The 22004-nt window shown below is 34.8% G+C and overlaps 2 protein-coding genes across 5 annotated transcripts in view; both read right to left on the reverse strand.

Annotated features, from left to right (window-relative positions):
• Positions 1-4346: 4346 nt before the first annotated feature.
• LOC111704274 (uncharacterized) lies at positions 4347-15194 on the reverse strand. 3 transcript variants are annotated; one of them, XM_023476479.1, is made up of 7 exons: positions 15048-15194; positions 13599-13692; positions 12962-13098; positions 11870-12186; positions 11057-11788; positions 7388-7472; positions 4347-4776 (listed from the first exon to the last, which is right to left on the reverse strand). In XM_023476479.1, the coding sequence occupies exons 1-7, from the start codon at positions 15128-15130 to the stop codon at positions 4416-4418; spliced, it is 1809 nt and encodes a 602-aa protein (XP_023332247.1). In that variant the 5' UTR covers positions 15131-15194; the 3' UTR covers positions 4347-4415. The 3 variants fall into 3 exon arrangements, with proteins under 3 accessions (XP_023332247.1, XP_023332246.1, XP_023332245.1); XM_023476478.1 differs by having other exon boundaries at positions 11843-12186; positions 15048-15193; XM_023476477.1 differs by having other exon boundaries at positions 11057-12186; positions 15048-15193.
• Positions 15195-16533: 1339 nt separating this feature from the next.
• The window catches only part of LOC111704276 (uncharacterized), a 7807-nt gene continuing 2336 nt past the window's right edge, over positions 16534-22004 (reverse strand). Inside the window, exons 2-6 of one of the 2 annotated variants that reach the window (XM_023476481.1) lie at positions 20621-21130; positions 18891-18990; positions 18208-18223; positions 17032-17108; positions 16534-16702 (exon numbers count right to left, since the gene is read on the reverse strand). In XM_023476481.1, coding sequence (XP_023332249.1) covers positions 16549-16702; positions 17032-17108; positions 18208-18223; positions 18891-18990; positions 20621-21130 — 857 coding nt within the window. In that variant the 3' untranslated portion in view covers positions 16534-16548. Of the gene's footprint in view, positions 16703-17031; positions 17109-18180; positions 18224-18890; positions 18991-20620; positions 21131-22004 lie in introns of both variants that reach the window. The other variant, XM_023476480.1, reaches the window with a different exon arrangement.

The raw sequence follows: 22004 nt of genomic DNA on the forward strand, positions 1-22004 counted from the left end.
GGAGTACAAAGGGAATTGCGGGCTGAAAATTTGGTTTGGCTGTCTCCGAGAGGAGATTCAAGTTGAAGACGACATTTTGCAGAGGTCTTAAATTAATGGTTAACAGCTCTTTACAGAGAAATCTAGGATTTCCAAAGACATTGAAAAATCATTTTGCGAAAATTTCCCAGTGTTCGCGGAATACCTCGTAAATCTGTTTCGCGAAAAAAAAATCGGAAATTTCACAAAAAATGCAAAAATTTTGCATTTTTAGCAAATAGCAGAAAACCATCAAATGGCAACAATCATTTTTCAGTTATAAAAAACAGGAATGAATCAATTAATTTTAAATGACAAAGGTTAAAAGGGTATTATACCCAAGGAGTATGGAATAGAAGGGAGTTATAAATTTCGCGGCCCGCCCTACCATGTGATTTAATATTAATTTTAGATTTTCTATGAAATGTTGTTCCAGGGCCCAAAAGGTGATAAAGCACAAATATGTGAAGTACACCTGCAGTATGGAATTGGAAACAGTACAACAAAATGGCCGTTTTACACTTTCTTCTAGTAAATTCCACTCTAATATATATTCTATTCTCTTTGACAAATACCCCATATACAATAATCTATTCTGAATATTTCTTATTCAAACGAGCTACCGTCTGCAAAGCAATTGTATAAATCATATGGTAGGGCGGGCCAGGTCATTGAAAGGACATTGAAATAACACCAACAGACTATAACGTTGTTTTTACATTAGTTGTTTTAGACCCTAAACTGTTCAAAAATTTCTTTAATCTCTGAAAGATAAATTGATTAAGAAAATGTGGGTTTTAAAAACCAATTAATTAAAATTAAATTAGAATAAATTTTAAGAATTATCTTATATTAAAGGGGATGTACACGGAATTTTCAGTGTCCCTCCAATTAAAGAGGGTTGAGCCCATGCTCACTGCAGACTAGTCGGAAGGAGGTGCAACTTTGGGGCCTCGTCGTATTTGACATTTCACATAAGCATGAAAAAAACGTACAATACAGCGCAATAAAAATTAACCCTATTTAGATTTTCACAACATATATTTAAATCATATTGTTATGCTTAAAAACTAGATTGGATGAACTTATTAATATCTGAAAATTAAAATCATTTTTTGAAATATCATAATTTTAATTAACATTATGCTTTTCAATTCTATTCAAAGAAATCATAATAATTTTCTTCTGTTTACAAGAATATCATTATTATTTCGTTTGTAAAGGGAGTCAGGGAGGTCCAATAAGGATGGGAAACTTGGCGACTTTAAAGTCGTCTTTTTTTTTGGGGGGGGGGGGGCCCAGTATACCCACTTGGATGCGACTTCGAAAACGTCTGTATGGAATTTACATTGTATATTACTTATTTTGTTCTCTGTAAAATCATTAACATGTTGAGCTAATTTCATTAGAGCAGAAGACTTAGGAATCATTCTATTGAGTTCAGATTGTCTTTAGTGTCATCCTTTGTGAGTAACCAGAGTTGGGAACTTTAGAATGGATAAAATTTAATCCTGACTTCTTGATCCAAATATCCACTGTGGAAACTTTTAATTTTTGTCCTGATCCACTCTTTTTCTCTCTCCGTGGATATCCGTTAATGGTTTTCTCCAATGAGAATATTTCTGTTCTCTCATTGGTTGCCCGCTTTTCTCTGATTGGCTGCTACAGTTTCTCAGATGATTAAACATTAATTTAAATTTTATCGTTTTTCATACATTTTTAAGATAATCTTGCAAGGTATCCATCCTTTTCAACATCCATCCTTAACCTGTACTATCTATAGAAACAAGCTGTCATGGCAAGCTGTCATAGAGAGAGAGAATTAAAGAAATATTATCCGGTATTCGCGCATTCTTAGGAGTTTTATCTATCCCCCCCTCCGCCAAGATAAACCCCATGCCTAAATAATATAACTGCCGCGATATTAAAGAGAGAGAGAAGGGGGGGCTGTGGCCACAACTTTTTAAACTCTTTCTAGCTCCTGAGCCCGTTCTCTTAATGGAAATTGTTGGTTTAGTTCAAGTGCTTTGGGGGACGAAATGTTGGCCGCTAGAAGTCTCATGCTTATCTGATATAGATATTTCTCTGTACATTTGACGACCAATATACAGGGTGTCCCAATAAACATGGGAATTCAGTGACGAATTTGATATCGTCTTTTTAAATAAGTTTATAATTTAGTATAGTAATACCTATTGAGAAAGTTGTAATTTGTAAGAGTTTCGTCTGCTATGTTCACATTTTGTTTGTTTATGTTTTGACTGCATACGGTTGTTCTTAGTAAAGCAAGAAAATTGCAGTATACAAACAGAGTAAACTTGTCCGTCTTCACTGTTCATCTTGTAGAGATATTATAGACACATCTTTACAGTCTTTTACCCTTTTCTTAAAATAAACTCTAGCAGACATAATAATATTATGGGTTTTGAAGTTAGGTATTACATTGCTAATTCATAACAAAGACGATATCGAATGAGTCACTGAATTCCCATGTTTTTTGGGATACCCTGTAGGAGACGTCAAGTTGTCGACAAATGTAGTTAATGGAAGGGACAGCCACTGAAACTTGATATGAAGAGATATTTAAAGGATTCAAGAAAAAATCTAGAGAATTTATTCATTACGAGATAATTTTCAAATGGCGGCCCTGATTTTTTTATATAAAAATTAACATTAGTTTAATTAGCTTTCTTAGAAAATATTGGAAGCAGGCGCCACACACATTGCACCATATATTTACATCAGAAGATTTACAACATTTTTATTTCAAGATTGTGCGCAAAATATATATTTCAATAAAGTGCACAAAATGTATATTTCAATAAAGTGCACAAAATATATTTCAAAAGGGTGCACACTGCACGACATATATTTCTTCAATAAAATTTAACAAATGACAAGAGTGTAAATTTTCAACATTAGAATTAATAAATTAACTAAAATAATCAACCTGAGTCTAAAACTAAAGAACGAAAAGTTTTGACTTAAATTTTAAGTTCATGGTTAAATGCCACTTCTGACTTAATTTAAACCCGAACTTTAACCGTGAGGTTAAATATTTAAACCTGTGGTTAAATATTTAACTCGCCGAAATTTTGAAATCAAACAAGCAGATGAGAACTTCAGAATTGGATACCCTTAATCCTGATGGCTAAATCTGAATATCCAATCTCTCCTGCTTAATCCACTCTTTTCCTATCGTTTTAGATATCCATACCCTACAGGCCTACATATCATTACCGGATTTTAAACAATGAGTGCTCTCTTATTAAAAGGCGAGCAAAAACACAAAAATACCGGCTTCGGATTGGCTGTTTGGGATTCTGCATACGCCACTCTATTGGTTGAATTTTATACACTTTTCCGGATAACAACCTCAGATTAAATTAATCTTGAGATTAATAAAAAGAGGAAATCAAACTTTGATCTCAATATCCACAATTCTGAAGTTTAAAGCTCAAAGGAGAAAAAAATGTCAACAATTGTCGATTACATTAGAAAACTGTATAAAAATAACAGATCATCTAAGCCAGGCCACACTTGAGCCGATTATATTCTTAACATGGCCGCATTTTGAGGAATAAAAAAGTTTGCATTTAGAGGGGGCTCTCATGAGAGAACGATAAATGTAGCTCAAATGAGGAATTGAAGTGACTAAGAACCTGCAATCCCTCCCTCAGCTAGAGCTTCAACAATGTTGGATCAACATGAACCCGAGTCAAAAGGGTTACCAACAAAGAATGAGACTTTGAAGACGACCTAAAACTTAAAAAATATAAAGAAATTATTGTTGTCCTTAAACTGTGAAATAAAACTAGCCTTTAAAAGAGAGTACAACAGAACAGGTGCAAGAATGCAAGTAAAAACTAATAAGACAATATATTCCGTACAGGCGTCTAAAAAATCTAATTTTTAGTGGGTAACCGACGACCGTGTACGTTTACCAAATACAACAATTAATTCATAAGATTCTACGAAACTTGTGGGGACAACAAAATACAGAAGTTTGGTCCGAACATGTTGTAAAAATACATAAAGTGCTCGCAATAGAAAGTGAGCTGATTTTTGGGTTTTTGATAAATTCGAGCTTTTTGGTCTTCAGTTAGTACTTGAGTCTTGAGATATTTTTTTGGGCAAATTCGGTAAACATCTTCCCGCTTGAATCCGGATCCAGATCCAGGACGCCAAAATGTTACAAATTCAATTGATCCGGATCCTAGGCACTGTAAAAAAGGGAGAGAGTGCAATGAAGAATAAGTTTAACTGAAAATACCAATTTAAACTTACTATCCCTAAATAAATTGCTTAAATTAAATCAATAAAACCCGCAAATCTTCAATATTTATTCCAAAATACCAATTAGTTTGGAAAAATATCCAAAAATGTTGAAAAAGGAATTACTCCTGAACCTGAATAGTTCGAAAAAAATATTTTATTTGACCCCCTGACCCACGCCAGCGGCCGGCCAACTCCCGTCCTCGAAGCTTCAAACTTCGCCGCTCCGTGCGACGCGGGCGAACAATGCCGTTCGGTTTGGTTTGGACGGAAATGCTTTCTACTTGTGAGGTTTCTTCGGTCAATGGCACCCCCGTCAGAGGACGCAGGCCCCGGTACTGTTTCCGGTTTAGCTTTGCGGATGGCAAACTTTTGGTTTTAGGGGCATGAACATTGGCTGTTGGAATTTCAGAATTTATTTCCGGTTCCTTCCAGAATTTTCTAGATTCTTCTATACAAAACTTGTGCTTTCTCTTCTTCAGTCTAAAAACATGGAAAAGTTAGAAATATTGTTCTGAGAGTTCTCATATTTAAAAGCTATTTAGTAAAAATCCATTCCCAATTATCCCCCCACGCTCATTAGAAGCAGCAAATGCCAAGGCAGAGTGTGATTTACGTTGTGTTCAATGCCCCGGAAAATTCCAAAACAGAGAGAGGGGAATTGAATTTTAAGACAGGGTTGACTTTGAAGTGTCCCAACGCCCTAAGCTTACAGTTTACTGCTCTATCTTACTTATGCTTTTCTGTAGCCCTTTACTATGTACATTTTAGCACTATAAAGCACTTGTTGTTAGCTTTAAATTTTTAGAAGTAATTGGCAAAATTCTCAACAATTTTTGCTTGAGAGCGAAAGACCATTAAATCGCAGTGGCAGTGGTGCACACTAAATGCGATAATTCCTGAGGCATTCCGCTGGAAAAATGGAGTGATTCAGCGAAACTTTCCTAATACGCCACTCCTACAAACCCTTATCCACATCTCCACTCTCCTTTACCTACCATCTAATCTCTCACAAGCAGCGAAATGAGACTCTAAGACATTTCTCTGTTGGATCCTACAACAAAATTACCTCTGAGAGGGTCACTTAATTATCCTTCTTTGAATAGCAACCCTCCTTGATCAGGAAAGTAAAAATGTGCGGTTCATAGCAGAGAAGCTATTGCTCACTCGCTGTAAATAGAAACTAACTTGAAGTACTAGAAGTGGTGACCTAGCCAATGCAAGTGGGCAGAATGTACAGAGCTGAGGCTGCAATTACAATTAAGCAAAACAAAACAAAAACGGCGAGGGGGACATCTATACATCGAAAGAATGATCGTGCACTGTGATCGTGCAAAGACAGCGACTCGCAAACATTCGTTCAAATGCCATTATTGGTCGGGCAAAGGGAGTCAAGAAACAGAGAAACTGCGGACATGCAGATAGAGAAAGGAGAATAAAGATCGTTGATGGCTCGTACCATTTTATTTTATAAAAATTATAAAAAACATTGTTAAATAATAGAGGACATTTGATTAGAAGCATAGGGGTGATTATTTGATTTGATTTGATTAAATTTGATTAGAAACAGAGGGAGGGGGTGTACTATACATATACAGTAAGTTGAAATTGCAAACCGGAAACCGGTTTTTTTGAAATTTTAGGTTGAGCAAAAAATATTTCTTCAAATACATTAGTTATAATTGAAGACAATCCGAAGAGAAGACAATCCGAAAAAAGCTTCGCCGCAGAATTTCGATATGTCTTAAACACTGAATCCACAAATTCTAAAATCAGCAAAATCTGTTAATAATTTAAAAAATTAGAGGCAAAAAACTGATATTTAAGACAAATAAATGGCAGATTTCAAAAAATCAGTTTTTTTGGTCAAACATTAAACTTTTTAAAAAATATTGAAACAAAAATATAAGGACAGTATTCACGGCTACAGAAAACTCTTTGTATACCAAATTTGATGTGTTCTAAACTTACTAGTGACTTATAGGTTTTTAAATTGCTAAATATCAATTGTGGTCACGGTTTTCAGACCCAAAAGCCTGAAATTCCGCAAAAACTCTTGTCATTATGAGCACATGACATCTACGATGGAAGGTTGGGGGGAGGGTCAATTCTGAAAAGAGTAAAAAATCAATCACCCTTTGTATATAGTGCTGTTCCAAATAAACCAGAATAATTTATAAATTGAAGACTTGAAAAACCTAGAAATTGCAACTTAATTTTTGCCTTTATCATATACGAAACAATGTTCTCAGAATAGCCGTAGTCCCGGTATCTCCAAAATGTGGTCAGCCTAAATGTTATATATTTCCTTAAAAATTCATGAGCCCCAGTTTATTAGACAAAATTTAGGGGTTATTTCACTGATTCAAGTTTTATTGGTTGAGATGTATAAATTATGCCAGTTCTTTCAATCATTTACATTTCTTTGTGATAATCTCCGCAAAAATTCATTTATTCATCCGAAATTAAGCAAATTGATTTTTTGAAAACTTAGTCTTCCGTACATACCTAATTTAAATATAATTTTTTCTTGTTTTCCTCCCACTGCAGTGAAATAAATACGATTAAAGGGAAATCTGATAATACCGCTTTAAAATATTTTTTTCCCTCAAAATATAAATATCTATATTCTTTATATTATCACATTAATATAGTTAATGTAAAAACATTATTCTATTATTTTATTATATTATTGTGTTATTATAATATTGAAATATTGTAATATTGTATCATTATATATTTATATATATCCTCTAGGTTAAATTTGTTCTAACTTTAATCTCTTAAATATGATTTCAAACTAAAGTTAAATCAAGAGATTGTTGTTGCTTACAGATAAGTTTCTGATATTTGGATAAAAAGAGTACTACTCTCATTTCGCGAAAAATAAAAACTTTTAAAACAAAAATTTTAACAGTTTGTCAACAATATTGCTTAAAAAAATCTACTAATTTTCAATTTTCAAGAAAAAACAAAAGCTTCAAATTAATAATCATGGGAAAAAAATTTCCTGCTAAATAAGAAGGAAAGCAAAATATTAGAAACAAAATTGAAAACTTTGATATTGAAAAAAGAAAAAGAAGTATGATTGTACCTAGTTCTCCACCTAGTGAGGTCTTCTAATTGGAGTTTTCTGTTACATAATATATTCCTAGCCTGTCTCAATCTTTCACTGCACCCTACAAAATAAAAATATTAATCCACTGCACCCTAAAATATCAAAATATTAGTCCGATGCACCCTATAATGTCAATTTATTCATCCACTGCACACCTAAAATATCAATATACTAATCCACTGCACCCTACAATATCAATATATTAATCCACTGCACCCTATAACAATATTAGTTTTGTGAACAGTTGTATAAATGGGATTTAATCTAGCTAAGTTAATTTTGTGAACAGTTTTATAAATGGGATAGAATCTAGCTTATTTAATTTTGTGAACAGTTTTATAAATGGGATAGAATCTAGCTTAGTTAATTTTGTGAACAGTTTTATAAATGGGAGAGAATTTAGCTTAGTTAATTTTGTGAACAGTTTTATAAATGGGATAGAATCTAGCTTAGTTAATTTTGTGAACAGTTTTATAAATGAAATAGAATTTAGTTTAGTTAATTTTGTGAACAGTTTTATAAATGGAATAGAATTTAGTTTAGTTGATTTTGTGAACAGTTTTATAAATGGGATAGAATCTAGCTTAGTTAATTTTGTGAACAGTTTTATAAATGGAATAGAATCTAGCTTAGTTAATTTTGTGAACAGTTTTATAAATGGAATAGAATTTAGCTTAGTTGAATTTGTGAACAGTTTTATAAATGGGATAGAATCTAGCTTAGTTAATTTTGAGAACAGTTTTATAAATGGAATAATATTTAGTTTAGTTAATTTTGTGAACAGTTATATAAATGGGATAGAATTTAGCTTAGTTGATTTTGTGAACAATTTTATAAATGGGATAGAATTTAGCTTAGTTAATTTTGTGAACAGTTTTATAAATGGGATAGAATTTAGCTCTCATGATGGAACGGAATCTAATTTAGTTGAGAAGCTGTGAAAGTCAAGAAATCCTTTAATAACAAGAAATTGACCACGGGTTTCATGTTTGCTCAGAATCTGTCAAATAGGCGGATTTTACAGAAAATTCTTGCAAAATGAAGACATCTTAACTAGGACATATCATGGCCAATTTCGTGGTAGTCTTTATTGTACAGATTTAAATCGCCTCTGTATTTGTAAACGTTAGGCACAGGCTTCAGGGAGGGTCTTAACTAAACTTTTTTCAATTCTGGTAATCTTTTGTCTGTATATATGTTTAGTGCGACAGAATAGGCCATTTTATCAATAGATTAGCCATCAGAAAAACTTATCCTTTTCTTCCTACTGGGTGTTAATTTGACGACCTCAATATCCTTAACCAAGAAGATTACCCCCTGGACAACATCATTTATAGTGCAGAAGTAGATTAAAGTTGGCAGAGAAGATTGGAAATCCTTAAACTTTGTATTTTCCTCTCTCCCTTAGTATGAAAACTCTATAATCCTCAAACCAGGGGGAGAAAATACATCTGGGGCCAGAAATTCACCCCTGTCATTACATTTTTGAAAAGTAACTGTAAGATTTCGATACAAATATTAAAAACCAGTAATTTTGAAATGGTTAACTAGCGAAAATCTAGAAAAAAAGGAACAGAAAATTAAAAAGAACGAAAATGATTGGTTGTAAATTACCGGCGACTTAAATGAAGGTGGGTGGAGTTGGATTAGGCATAGTTATAATGGGGAGCAGATTTAAATCCGTTAACTGTAAAAAACGTCACAGTGAAACTAGCTAGGTTTCCTCTTTCTAGGCGTCGTAAATAACAACTAGGTTTCCTATTAGTAAGTTTTCAAAGCATTAAACATTAACATTTTCCGCCTTCGCGCATTTCTTAAATATTAATTTGCGGATTACCAGAGCAAAGAACAAAAATAAATCCCTTGATCTTGATATATAGCCAATAAGCTATTCATAATTCAAGCATAAAACGTATTACTCTCTGGAAAATTCAAACAGTGTTTAAACATAACTTAGAATTGTCGTAGGAGGCTGATTTATTGCATGCAAACTCAGAATTATGTATATTACATGCATTTTTTGGTTTTGAAGGAATCTGAGCAAAAGTGCGCATGCGCGCGCGCGTGCTTTTTGTGAAAAAATGCGACTTTTTGACAGTGAATCAATGTTAACTTCATTAATTGCACTTGAAAATTTTTCCTGACACTCTTGAAACAAATATGCGCTAAAAAAATTCAACCCCAAAGGCTTAAATGTCCGCGCACGCGCGCAATAAAAGAAAATATCTTTGAACACTTATGTGCTAAGTTTGGCCCAAGTTAGAATAACAGTTGCATGTGATACATCAAACTATAGCAAAATTGGGACAAGGAATTCATTTCCGAGGTCAAATTGAACATTGGAGCATTCTGACCGGCGCGCTAGTAGCCAACCAATACATTATGGGTCATCTTAGTACATTTTTATATGTTGTACGTCGATTTTTAGGTAATTTGGCATGAGAAATTCATTTCTCAGGTCAAAATAAATATTAGAGGAATACATCTACGTGGAGTAAATCACAAGCATATCATTCTGATTATGTGGGTTATCCTACCAAATTCCAGGACATACCAGAAGTCATCTTCAAATTTACAAATTTACAAGTTGTACCAGCCTCATATATTTAATCTTTTCTTTACATACTTCTAGATTCGACCAATTTGAAGATAACTTCTGGTATGTCCTGGAATTTGGTAGGGTAACCCACACTATCAGAAGGCTATGCTTGTGATTTACTCCACGTAGATGGATTCCTCTGGTCTAATACCTGATATACAACCTGAACAAACATTAGGAAAATGATTCATTTCTAACATCATTCTTCTTCTTGTTCTTAAAAATTATTATAATGAAACTGACAGCTACTGGCGCGCCGGTCAGAGTGCTCTTATATTTATTTTGACTCAGAAATGAATTCCTCATGCCAAATTACCTATAACTCGACATGCAACATGTAAAAAATGTACTAATATGACCCATAATGTAATGGTTGGCTACTAGCGTAGATTCCTTCAAAACCAAAAAATGCACGTAATATACATAATTCTGAGTTTGCATGCAAAAAATCAGCCTCCTACGACAATTCTAAGTTATGTTTAAACACTGTTTAAATTTTCCGGAGAGTAATACGTTTTGTGGCCCCCCCCCCTTTTATAAAAAATGTTAGTAAAATAGCTTCCTGTTTCATATTTTGATTTTTCTTGTAATTTTGAAGTTAATGTTTTTTTTAAATTAAACATTAAACTAAGAAATTTCTTAAAATTCTCTGACCAGCAAAGTTATAAAGTTATTAAAACAACATTAGCTCAATGTTGTTTTAATAATTTAGATGAAAGTTTTTCTTTTTTACTTCTGAGGAAATTGTCCTGAGAGGGGGCTTGACATTTTTCTTTCCAGAGGGGGGGGGCTCAGCACCCATTAGAGACTGAACACACCCTTTAAACCATAGACCGATCCAGGGGGGAGGGGACTCAGCCCCCATATAACCCCCCTCTAGCGAGCTTGACTTCAAAATATCAATTTATCCATCTATGTAACTATCCAGATACCTAAACCTAAACTATATCAAACTAAAAGACCATATATCCATATATTGTTTCTATTTGTATAAGTATAACATTTTTTTATTCAATGGAAACATAAAAGAGAGGACGAAAACTGACCTAAATGAAACGGATTGTTTCTGCCGCCGTAAAATTGTTTTGCTGGTATCAAAGAATCCAATAATCTAGCATCCTCTCCTGGCTTTAGTTCTGGATTTATACCATTCACTAAGCTCTCCGCCACACACCCGTTAATATCTGCCTTCAGACCATTACTCTCCACCGAACCAGCATTAGTGCTGAATTTTGGACTCTCTTTTCCCGCCTGCAGCCACACCTTTTCTTCTGTTAAACGTTCCCTTTCCTCCCTCCATCTTGATTTCTGTTCTTTAAAGCGCATTTTCGCGGATATTAAATCCTTTTCATTTTTATTTTCTCCCTGCTCGCATTTTTCTCTCTTGCGATATTTTCTTTTGGGACATTTTTCTAAAATCACTGCGTCAATCTCCTCTTTCCTAGGTGGCACAATTGACGCGAATTTGACGCACACCTTGGGGAATCCTTTCTCGTGGAGTTCTCTAGCAATCTGGAAAGGAAGGGGTCGAACTACTTCAAGAGGTTTCTCTAGGAGCGGGGAGTGAAGCTCACGCTTTAAAACAGATTGCTTTAAACTTTTCCTTTCTCGAGTTCCGTTCGATGGAACTTTTCCTCTCCTGCTTCTTTCCGAGTTCCTGGTAGGCTGACCCCTTTCCAAGTTCCTGGTAGGCTGACCCCTTTCCGAGTTCTTGGTAGGCTGGGCCCTTTCCGAGTTCCTGGTAGGCTGGGCCCTTTCCGAGTTCCTGGTAGGCTGACCCCTTTCCGAGTTCCTGGTAGGCTGGGCCCTTTCCGAGTTCCTGGTAGGCTGACCCCTTTCCGAGTTCCTGGTAAGCTGACCAGATCTAGCAGTTGTATGTCGTCCTTGTTTCCTTGAGATCTGATGACTAGCTTTAGTAGGTTTTTTGGATTTAATGCAAAGATTAACTGTTTTATTTGGATGGACATGTTTTTGGTATAATTTAGGATTCTTTGTACTTCCAGGAGTTATTGGAGGAGTTGGAGGTGTTGAAGGAGCTGGAGGGGATAATGAAGGAGCTGAAGAGAAGGATGAAGGAGTCTGAGAGGTAACAGGATTGATATTTGAAGGTAAACATATGATCTGGGTCGACTCAACATCAGGGAATTGAAGGACATCCTCCAGAACTGTTCTCTCACTAAATATTAATTGATTAAAATATGTCGAGGCAGGGGAAGGGAGGGGGGGGGGGAGGAAACCCCCAAGAAATGGTCTTATTTTCTCATCTTACCCTCCTCTCCCAATAAAGAAATCGTGTATTTGCCCGTTTCGACCCCTCCACATATAAACCAGAGCTGCAACTTTAGAATTTTGGATATTGAGATTAATGCTTGATCCTCTCTTTTTCTTAATATCGAGACTAACCTAATCTTGTACTTGTATCCTGAAAAGTGTATAAAATTCAACCAATCAGAGTCGCATATATGAAGCAATTTAAGATTATATACAGATACAGGAGAGACCCCCGAAATTAAACAAACAGGTTTTTGATTTTTCTCTAATATATCCAAGAAAGAACAGTTTAAGAAGAAAATCAAGAGTATGTCCATTGGATACTCAGATTAAGTAAGTGGGATTAAGGATATCTCATTCTTAAGTTTTCAGCTCAGGGAAGCTTCCCCCTAGTTGCAACTTTGGTTCTTTGAAAGCTTGAGAAAAATAAAATAGAACGAAAATAAATAAACTTGTATTTTCCATAAATCAAATCAAATCTCTGTTTTGCTCAACACAAATTGTGACGTTTGTACAAAATTACATGTCACTGTCACTAGGGTGGAAAAGTAGTAGAGGAAAATCTTAAATTCAACAAAAGAAGTCCAATATTTACCAACGGAAAAATAATGAATAATAACAGAGAATGATGATTATTTACGATTGAAATAATTATATGAAAAATAAATAAAATTTTTTGCCTGACAAAGCCGTTATCCTTGAGGGCAAAGACCCCCCTGGGAGGGGGCCTTAGATCTGTGAGCCCCCAAAGTCCTTCAAGCGTATGGTTGAATACGTCAAAACTTGTCAATGTAGCCACAATCTTATCCCGTTTCTCCTGATAATGAATTAAATTCTTAAAAAGAAAATAAAAACTTTTATCCAAAGTTATGAAAAAGGCATCAATATTTCAAACAAATTCAGAAATAGAATAGTTTTGAATAAGAAACTGAAAATGAGCCAAAAAGTTATCGAGTCTTAGACCTTGAATGTCCTAAACCCTTTATCGTTTTTACCTGATGGTGTAACCCCTTTTATTTTTATTTTACTAAACTTTAAGTTTGAAAGATATAAAGTCTACGACGTTGGGATGCAAAGATAGAGATTCGAAAATTTGAGTGTGACCAATTTCGTTGTAATTTTTTCTATTATTTTTATTTTTCTGTAAAATTAAAATGATTCCACAAATAAATCCTTTTTTAAACCCAACTTTTTAAACATATAAAAGCCTAAGACTAACTTAAAAATAAATAAACTATAGACTATAGAGCAGTGTTTAATAACTGACTTACTAAATATTTGTAAATAAAACTTTTAGAAGTAAAAAGGGGCGCTTACCTGATTTGAAAGAATATTAAAGGTGCGAGGAAGTTGAAATATATCCCAGCTCTTCAGGATATATTTATATAATTCAGGCAGTGCATGATATCTCCTAAATATTCAGGATATATTTATATATTTCAGACAGTTCATGATATCTCCTAAATATTAGGATATATTTATGTATATCAGGCAGTTGATGATATCTCCTAAATATTAGGATATATTTATAAATATCAGTCGTTCATGATATCTCTTAAATATTCAGGATATATTTATGTATATCAGTAGTTCATGATATCTCCTAAATATTCAGGATATATTTATGTATATCAGGCAATTCATGATATCACTTAAATATTCAGGATATATTTTTGTATATCAGGCAATTCATGATATCTCCTAAATATTCAGGATATATTTATAAATATCAGTAGTTCTTGATATCTCCTAAATATTCAGGATATAATTATATATATCAGACAGTTAATGAAATCTCCTAAATATTCAGGATATATTTATGTATATCAGGCAATTCATGATATTTCCTAAATATTTTGGATATACTTATGTATATCAGTAATTCATGATATCTCCTAAAAAGAGTAAGACCCATAAAACTTTGGAAAATAACGACGACATTTAGGTAATCTTCTGTGTATTTGTTGATGTTATGAACAAATAGTTTACAGAAAGTAAAGATGGGTCCGAATCCAATTTTCAAGTTCTGTGGATCTCACTGTATACATAATACATAAATATCTTGGATATATTTTAAAAACTAAAAAATGAAATTGTGTTACCAATAAAAGATGAAACAAGGATGATCTTTAAACAATGTTACCAATAAAAGATAAAACAAGGATGATATTTAAACAGTGTTACCAATAAAAGATAAAACAAGGATGATATTTAAACAGTGTCACCAATAAAAGATGAAATAAGGATGATATTTAAACAGTATTACCAATAAAAGATAAAACAAGGATGATATTTAAACAGTGTTACCAAAAAAGATGAAATAAGGATGATACTTAAACACTGTTACCAATTTAAGCTGTTACCAATTTAAGATAAAACAAGGATGCTCTTTAAACAGTATTACCAACTAAATGAGCCAAGAATGACATTTTAACAGTGCTACCCATTAAAGATAAGCCAATGATGACCTTTTAACAGTGCTACTTTCCAAAAATCAACCAGTAATAACCAGAAAACTCTGAAATAGGAAGACCACTTAATAGCAAAACTTGAGGGTATTGGATTTTGTTACAATGCAATTAGTTTTACTAGACACTTTTCAAACCACTAATTAAATGGATTGGGTCTGTTTACACTGCACAATTGCTGTGTCCTATGCACACTTGACTATCTTAAGTCGATATATCTTTAGTCTAAAAGTCGTCTTCCCATTCCAGGATTTTCTGATTATCACGGTATAATTTAATAATTAGAGCAATATCCTACCTATCCAGCTTGACTGTGAGATCGAAAAGAGCAATTTGAAGAAACTGTTGCCATGAGACTGGCATGCGTTTCAAGCACTCCATCCCATAGTTACAGAGGGAGCAGGTGAACAAATAGAACGTGTCCCCCTGAAAATATAACTTTCAAATAAATATTTTCTGTCATATCAAGGGAAAAATCTACGAAAACTAGGCCACTGTAAACCAAGATGTAGGTCACCAAGATGTGCACGCTCTCGCGCAAATTTTTTTCTTCCAATTACTCCTTTCAAACTTAAGCTTTTAAAATGTATTTGCCTAGGACAAGGCGTTGTGACACTTGAGAGTAGAGGCTTTTCAAAAATGTTAATACTAATTTTCAGAGTTGTTCATAGGATAGAATCTTAAATATATTCGGAGAGAAAACTATGGAAAAAACTATTCATCCATAATTTCTTCCCCCCCTCAGCATTTAAAATAATGCGGGTGAAGAATCAATATTTTTTTTTACCACCAAATTTAACGTGTAACATCTTTTTTTTGTGTGTTTATGTAAATGGTATAAAAAAGGTCAAACATTCTAATATAATGGATAATATACCGGCCCTTTCCAGTGCACTCCTGCATGTCGGTCCATTAGCGCCTGATCCAATCAGGGTTCAGTCATGTGTTTGTTATCTATTCTGAACCAATAGAAATAGTATGGCGGTGACATCTATCTTTCTATCTATCTCATTATCCAATCAGAGTTATGAATCCTTCCATCGGCGCTTTCAGTAAATATATGTATAACAGTACATTTCAGTACAGTAGAGAATCGGGCTTGCAACTAAGAAAATGGAGAACTTGAAATTATGTCAACAGTTCTCTTTAAATCAATAATATTTTTTTGGATGAATTATCGGAATGTCCGCAAGTCGCAATGCTATTGCCCAATGCCCATGTGCACACTAAATTAAAAGATATCAAACAAGTCCGCTATTCTTATTCCTTGGTTCTTACTTGGAATATGAATGATTTGGATTTATAAGAGAAACTTTTGAAATAATAATAAATATAATAATATCAAACGATAACCTTTATTCGGTAAAAATGTGAGCTGAGCCCTCTGCAAAATAACCGCAAAAACAATGAAATTAAGTTTCAGTTGGTAAATGATTGGAATATATTATCAAAACATTTTAAAAAACCATATATTTTTTATGCACGCAAAGTGTTGTGAATCGTTTTTAACGATTTAAAAAAAATTAATAAAACTTGGAAAATATGATAACTGTATTATGTTTGTTTTGATTTAACTTTGCATTATCTTGACCCTAAAAAAATTGTAAAACCAATCTAAAAACTTATTTAGTCTTTAGATTAATTTCAAGAGATTAAAGATGCGCTCTTAAACTTTTGAATACCCGGTTTTTAATTTTTTTCCGCATTAATATATTAATCAAATCAATTGGTCGATTGAACGAACTTAAAAATTGGATTTATGTTTACTAGTGTTAGGAAAGCATGTTCAGATTAAACTTTTAAGAAATATTTGCTCTTCTTACACTACGCACGCGGTATTTAAAAGGACTCACCTCTTCATTAGATGTGTGGGAGGAGTTCCAAGAGAGATCTTCAAGGTTGTAAGGTCGAGATTGTACTGATGGAACCCTCATTCTTCTTTCAACATCAGATCTTAACAAATTTTGATAAACGTGACAAATGTCCCTATGGGGGATTATGAAAATACAATTAATGATTGATTGAAATACAAACCCTCCCTCCTCTCCCTTATCAGTTTTAAACAAACTTTTTAAAATGTGATTAATGGCCCAAAGAGGTTGTAGAAAATACAAAGATATAAACAAAAACATGATTACTTAATGAGACGTAAGTCAAATGTCTTCCCACTTTGAATATTTAAATCTTAAAAAAAATATTTAAGAACGAAAAAGGAGATTCCTCCTTCCTTTCTTTCAAACCCCCCCCCCCTTCCCAACCACCGGGGGCTTGGATTTTTATACCTCCTATTTCCGGTTGGAATGCTGTCCACCTCCTGCAAGAGTAACTCCTCAACAGGGAATTCTAGGCTCCTCCTCACCTGCGGGAAACATGGGATTATAAAGTTTAAAAAAGTCTTTAAATTTTGCAAGGGAAGGAAGGAATTTCTGGAGAATAGGGGTTGAGGAGTGTATTTGAGGGAAAGGGGTTGAGGGGTCTAGGATTGAAAGGTTTGAGGGGTCTTTGGAGGAAAGGGGTTAAGGATCTATGGTGGAAAGGGGTTGAGGGGTTTATGATGGAAAGGGGACGAAGGGTCTATAGTGGAAAGGGTTGAGGGGTCTATGGTGGAAAGGAGTTGAGAGGTCTATGGTGGAAAGGAGTTGAAGGGTCTATGGTGGAAAGGAGTTGAGAGGTCTATGGTGGAAAGGAGATGAAGGGTCTATGGTGGAAAGTAGTTGAAGAGGTCTATGGTGGAAAGGAGTTGAAGGGTCTATGGTGGAAAGGAGTTGAGAGGTCTATGGTGGAAAGGAGATGAAGGGTCTATGGTGGAAAGGAGTTGAGAGGTCTATGGTGGAAAGGAGTTGAGAGGTCAATGGTGGAAAGGAGTTGAAGGGTCTATGGTGGAAAGGGGTTGAGAGGTCTATGGTGGAAAGGAAATGAAGGGTCTATAGTGGAAAGGGGTTGAGAGGTCTATGGTGGGCAGGAGATGAAGGGCCTATGGTGGAAAGGAGTTGAGAGGTCTATGGTGGAAAGGAGTTGAAGGGTCTATGGTGAAAGGAGTTGAGAGGTCTATGGTGGAAAGAAGTTGAGAGGTCTATGGTGGTAAGGGGTTGAGAGGTCTATGGTGGAAAGGAGTTGAAGGGTCTATGGTGGAAAGGGGTTGAGAGGTCTATGGTGGAAAGGAGTTGAAGGGTCTATGGTGGAAAGGGGTTGAGGGGTCTATGGTGGAAAGGAGTTGAGGGGTCTATGGTTGAAAGAAGTTGAAGGGTCTATGGTGGAAAGGAGTTGAGGGGTCTATGGTGGAAAGATGGTGGAAAGGGGTTGAGGGGTCCATGGTGGAAAGGAGTTGAGGGGTCTATGGTGGAAAGAAGATGAAGGGTCTATGGTGGAAAGGAGTTGAGGGGTCTATGGTGGAAAGGATATGAAGGGTCTATGGTTGAGGGAGTTTTCACCTTACTTTGTTCCTTCCTAATCCATACCTCCTTCCGGATTCTCCTGAACAATTAACATTCTTTATTAGGGTGTCCGGGCCAGGGTGTTTTTTTTTTTTGACGATAAATCATTTTTTTTAAAAGTTGTATTATTGAGAAAATAAATTAGCTTTTAGGAAAAAAAAAAAAAAAAATTTGGATATAAAGAGTCAATAAAAAAAACTTATCTTTTGTATCGAATCTATAATGTTGTGGATCTAATGAATCTAAATCTAGAGATCTATAATTTGTGGATCTAATGAATCTAAATCTAGAGATTTCATTTATAATGTTGTGGATCTAATGAATCTAAATCTAGAGATCTATAATGTTGTGGATCTAATGAATCTAAATCTAGAGATCTAATGTTGTGGATCTAATGAATCTAAATCTAAAGATCTATAATGTTGTGGATTTAATGAATCTAAATCTAAAGATCTATAATGTTGTGGATCTAATGAATCTAAATCTAAAGATCTAGTGTTGTGGATCTAATGAATCTAAATCTAGAGATCCTGATATCTGTAACGTTGTGGATCCAATGGATCCAGGTATAGAGATCTTTCACTGGATCCAATGGATCTATGTCTAGAGATCTTCCACGTTCTTGATCCAGTTGATTCGGATCAAGAAATGTACAACGTTGTGGATCCATTGGATCAGGATCTTAAGCACTGAATTACATTACAAACCTTGGTGGAGAGGAAAAAGGTGTTTGGTCAGAGGCACGAAAACTTGAGGATTTACGAGGTGTCGTGCATTGATTCCTAGAGTTCCTTTTCTTAGGGGTACCTAAAAATTCTAGATTAAAACTAATTTTAGAAAATTGAAAGTCAAGTTACTTTACACTCTCTGTAGTGTGGCCCATATCACCCTTTTGACTCCTAGTTATGATCTGCTTTCTGATTGACCCCCTAGATATGAACTGCTACCTGATTGACCCCTAGTTATGATCTGCTTCCTGATTGGCCCCCTAGATATGAACTGCTACGTGATTGACCCCGGTAGATATGAACTACTACCTGATTGACCCTTAGATATGAACTGCTATCTGATTGACCCCTAGCTATGAACTGCTTCCTAATCGACCCACTAGCTATGAACTGGTTACAAAATTACCCCCCTGGATATGAACTGTAAATATTCCTTTGAAGAAGAGAGTTTTTCAACTGCTTCAAAAAATAACTTGATGGTTCTCAGAGAAAATATATTTCGATATTTTAAATATTCTTCTCAATTCTATACAAAAACAACCATACAATTTTTTAACAAAAAGATAGGAAAAAAATACATTTAATAACAAATATTTTTTAAAACGTAACAAAAAAGGTGGAAAAAGTTTTTTTATATAAAAGTTAATATGGTCAACCTTGAGGTGTAGTGTATAAGTTGGAAATGAATAAAATGTACGAGTACAAGATTCTTGAAGGGGGGGGGGGGAGAGGGAACGAGTCAAAATAAAAAAATTACAGCCAAAATTATATAAAAACAAAAGAACAAATTAAAAAAAAAATTACCATTGGCAAAAAAGATATGAACTGCTTTCTGATTGACCCCCTAGCTATGAACTGTTTCCTAATTGACCTTCTAGCTATGAACTGTCTCCTAATTGACCTCCTAGCTATGTACTGTCTCCTAATTGACCTCCTAGCTATGTACTGTCTCCTAATTGACCTCCTAGCTATGTACTGTCTCCTAATTGACCTTCTAGCTATGTACTGTCCCCTAATTGACCTCCTAGCTATGAACTGTTTCCTAATTGAACTCCAAGCTATGAACCTGCTTCCTAGTCATGAAAAATGTAATTTTTGTATTTATGGAACTTTAAAGATGAAAAAAGTATACAGTGACTGTATCCCCCAAGTTTTCCCTACAAAACAATTAAATAACAGGAAATATGTTTTTAATTAAAAACACAGGAAACTAAGTTAGAGCAGATTAAATAGATTAAAACCGAGGATCTCGACAACAACCAATAAAGCAAAGAACATAAAAAATATACAATGAAATTGAGAACCAGAAAACTAGGGAATAAATGTTTCTGTTCTTTTAAAATTCGGTGATGGTGATGGACCAAACCTCTGTCGAGTAAAAAAAAGTAGACGTTAGTTCCACAGTTATTGAAAATATATTTCGGTCTGGGTTGACCCTCGTCAGTTCTTGAGATTGTTTCTGTCGCAAAGATTTCGTTTACTTAAAGGGACTGACGTTGATCACTTTAAGAAATGAAATGCCGGTTTCAGACCTGTTTGCTTAAAACTGTTCTGATCAATAAATTGGAAGATATGTTCGCCATTTTAATTGTGACAGAAGTCACTTAACAAACAAATCACAATTGGAAATTATAAATTTTAATTTGTTTTGATAAATCTAGGTCTTAACAGTTTATGTAGGTCTTTGCACACAAACCACATCCACTTACCTGTATTTCTGATAAGCTCTTGCACCTCTGAGGATCGCCGACCCTCTACTGTATGACTAGATGATTGCTGACTAATGGATCGTCGGCCCCGCCAGGTTTTGACGAAAGTCGACTTAGGACTATTGTTGTTATAATTTCTCCTAGATTTTACAGATATCTTAGTTTTTAACCGCTTCAATCCACGGAGTTGGTTCAGTTTAAGATCATAATAATTCCGCCGAGTTTCTTTTCTCTCCTTAGATAGAAGGTCCGCCGGACGAAAAAGACGAATTATAAACTCTTTACCAATTTTTGGTTCCCCGCCGTCGTTGGCCGGATGAAATTCGTCCGGGCAAGTGTAAACTTCAGATTCGTCCTTTTTCTTAACCCTTGGACGAACGTGTATCTTTTTTCGTCGTCCTGGGACCAGCTCTAGAATCTGAAGAGGGAACTCGTCCACATCGTCAAGATTGGCCGCCAATTTTTGGATGCATCGACGATTTCGAGGTTTTGCTGACAACTTTGACGTTTCTGAAATAAATTGAAAATTAAATCCCAGCTGCAAACTCATTAAATGTTGTTAAGCTGAAACATAAATTACAAATAGATAAGCATTAATATAGAATGATGATTAAGGTGTAAATTTAAATATATGCTCAATCAATATTCTGAAGTGAGTAAGATTACTTGAGAAATGGTGGATTAAGTAAAAGTTGAAATCGAGAAAAGACAAATAAATAACACCTTGGTAAATGGTGAGGAATAGGAATGTCCATGATTAATATGGTGGTGTGTTATAAAACAAATTAAATTCAAACATTTTCCATGGTCCCCTATACGCTAGAATGGTTCCCTATACGCCAGAATGGTTCCCTATACGCTAGAAGGTTTTCCATGGTCCCTATACGCTAGAAGTTTTTCCATGGTTCCCTATACGCTAGAATGGTTCCCTATAGGCTAGAAGGCTTTCCATGGTCCCTATACGCTAGAAGGTTTTCCATGGTTCCCTATACGCTAGAATGGTTCCCTATACGCTAGAAGGTTTTCCGTGTTCCCTATACGCTAGAAGGTTTTCCATGGTTCCCTATACGCTAGAAGGTTTTCCATGGTTCCCTATACGCTAGAATGGTTCCCTATACGCTAGAAGGTTTTCCATGTTCCCTATACGCTAGAAGGTTTTTCATGGTTCCCTATACGCTAGAATGGTTCCCTATACGCTAAAAGGTTTTACATGGGTCCCTATACGCTAGAAGATTTTCCATGGTCCCTATACGCTAGAAGGTTTTCCATGGTCCCTATACGCTAGAAGGTTTTCCATGGTCCCTATACGCTAGAAGGTTTTCCATGGTCCCTATACGCTAGAAGGTTTTCCATGGTCCCTATACGCTAGAAGGTTTTCCATGGT

This window comes from Eurytemora carolleeae, unplaced genomic scaffold (genome assembly GCF_000591075.1).
Source record: "Eurytemora carolleeae unplaced genomic scaffold, Eaff_2.0 scaffold607, whole genome shotgun sequence".
NCBI lineage: Eukaryota > Metazoa > Arthropoda > Copepoda > Calanoida > Temoridae > Eurytemora > Eurytemora carolleeae.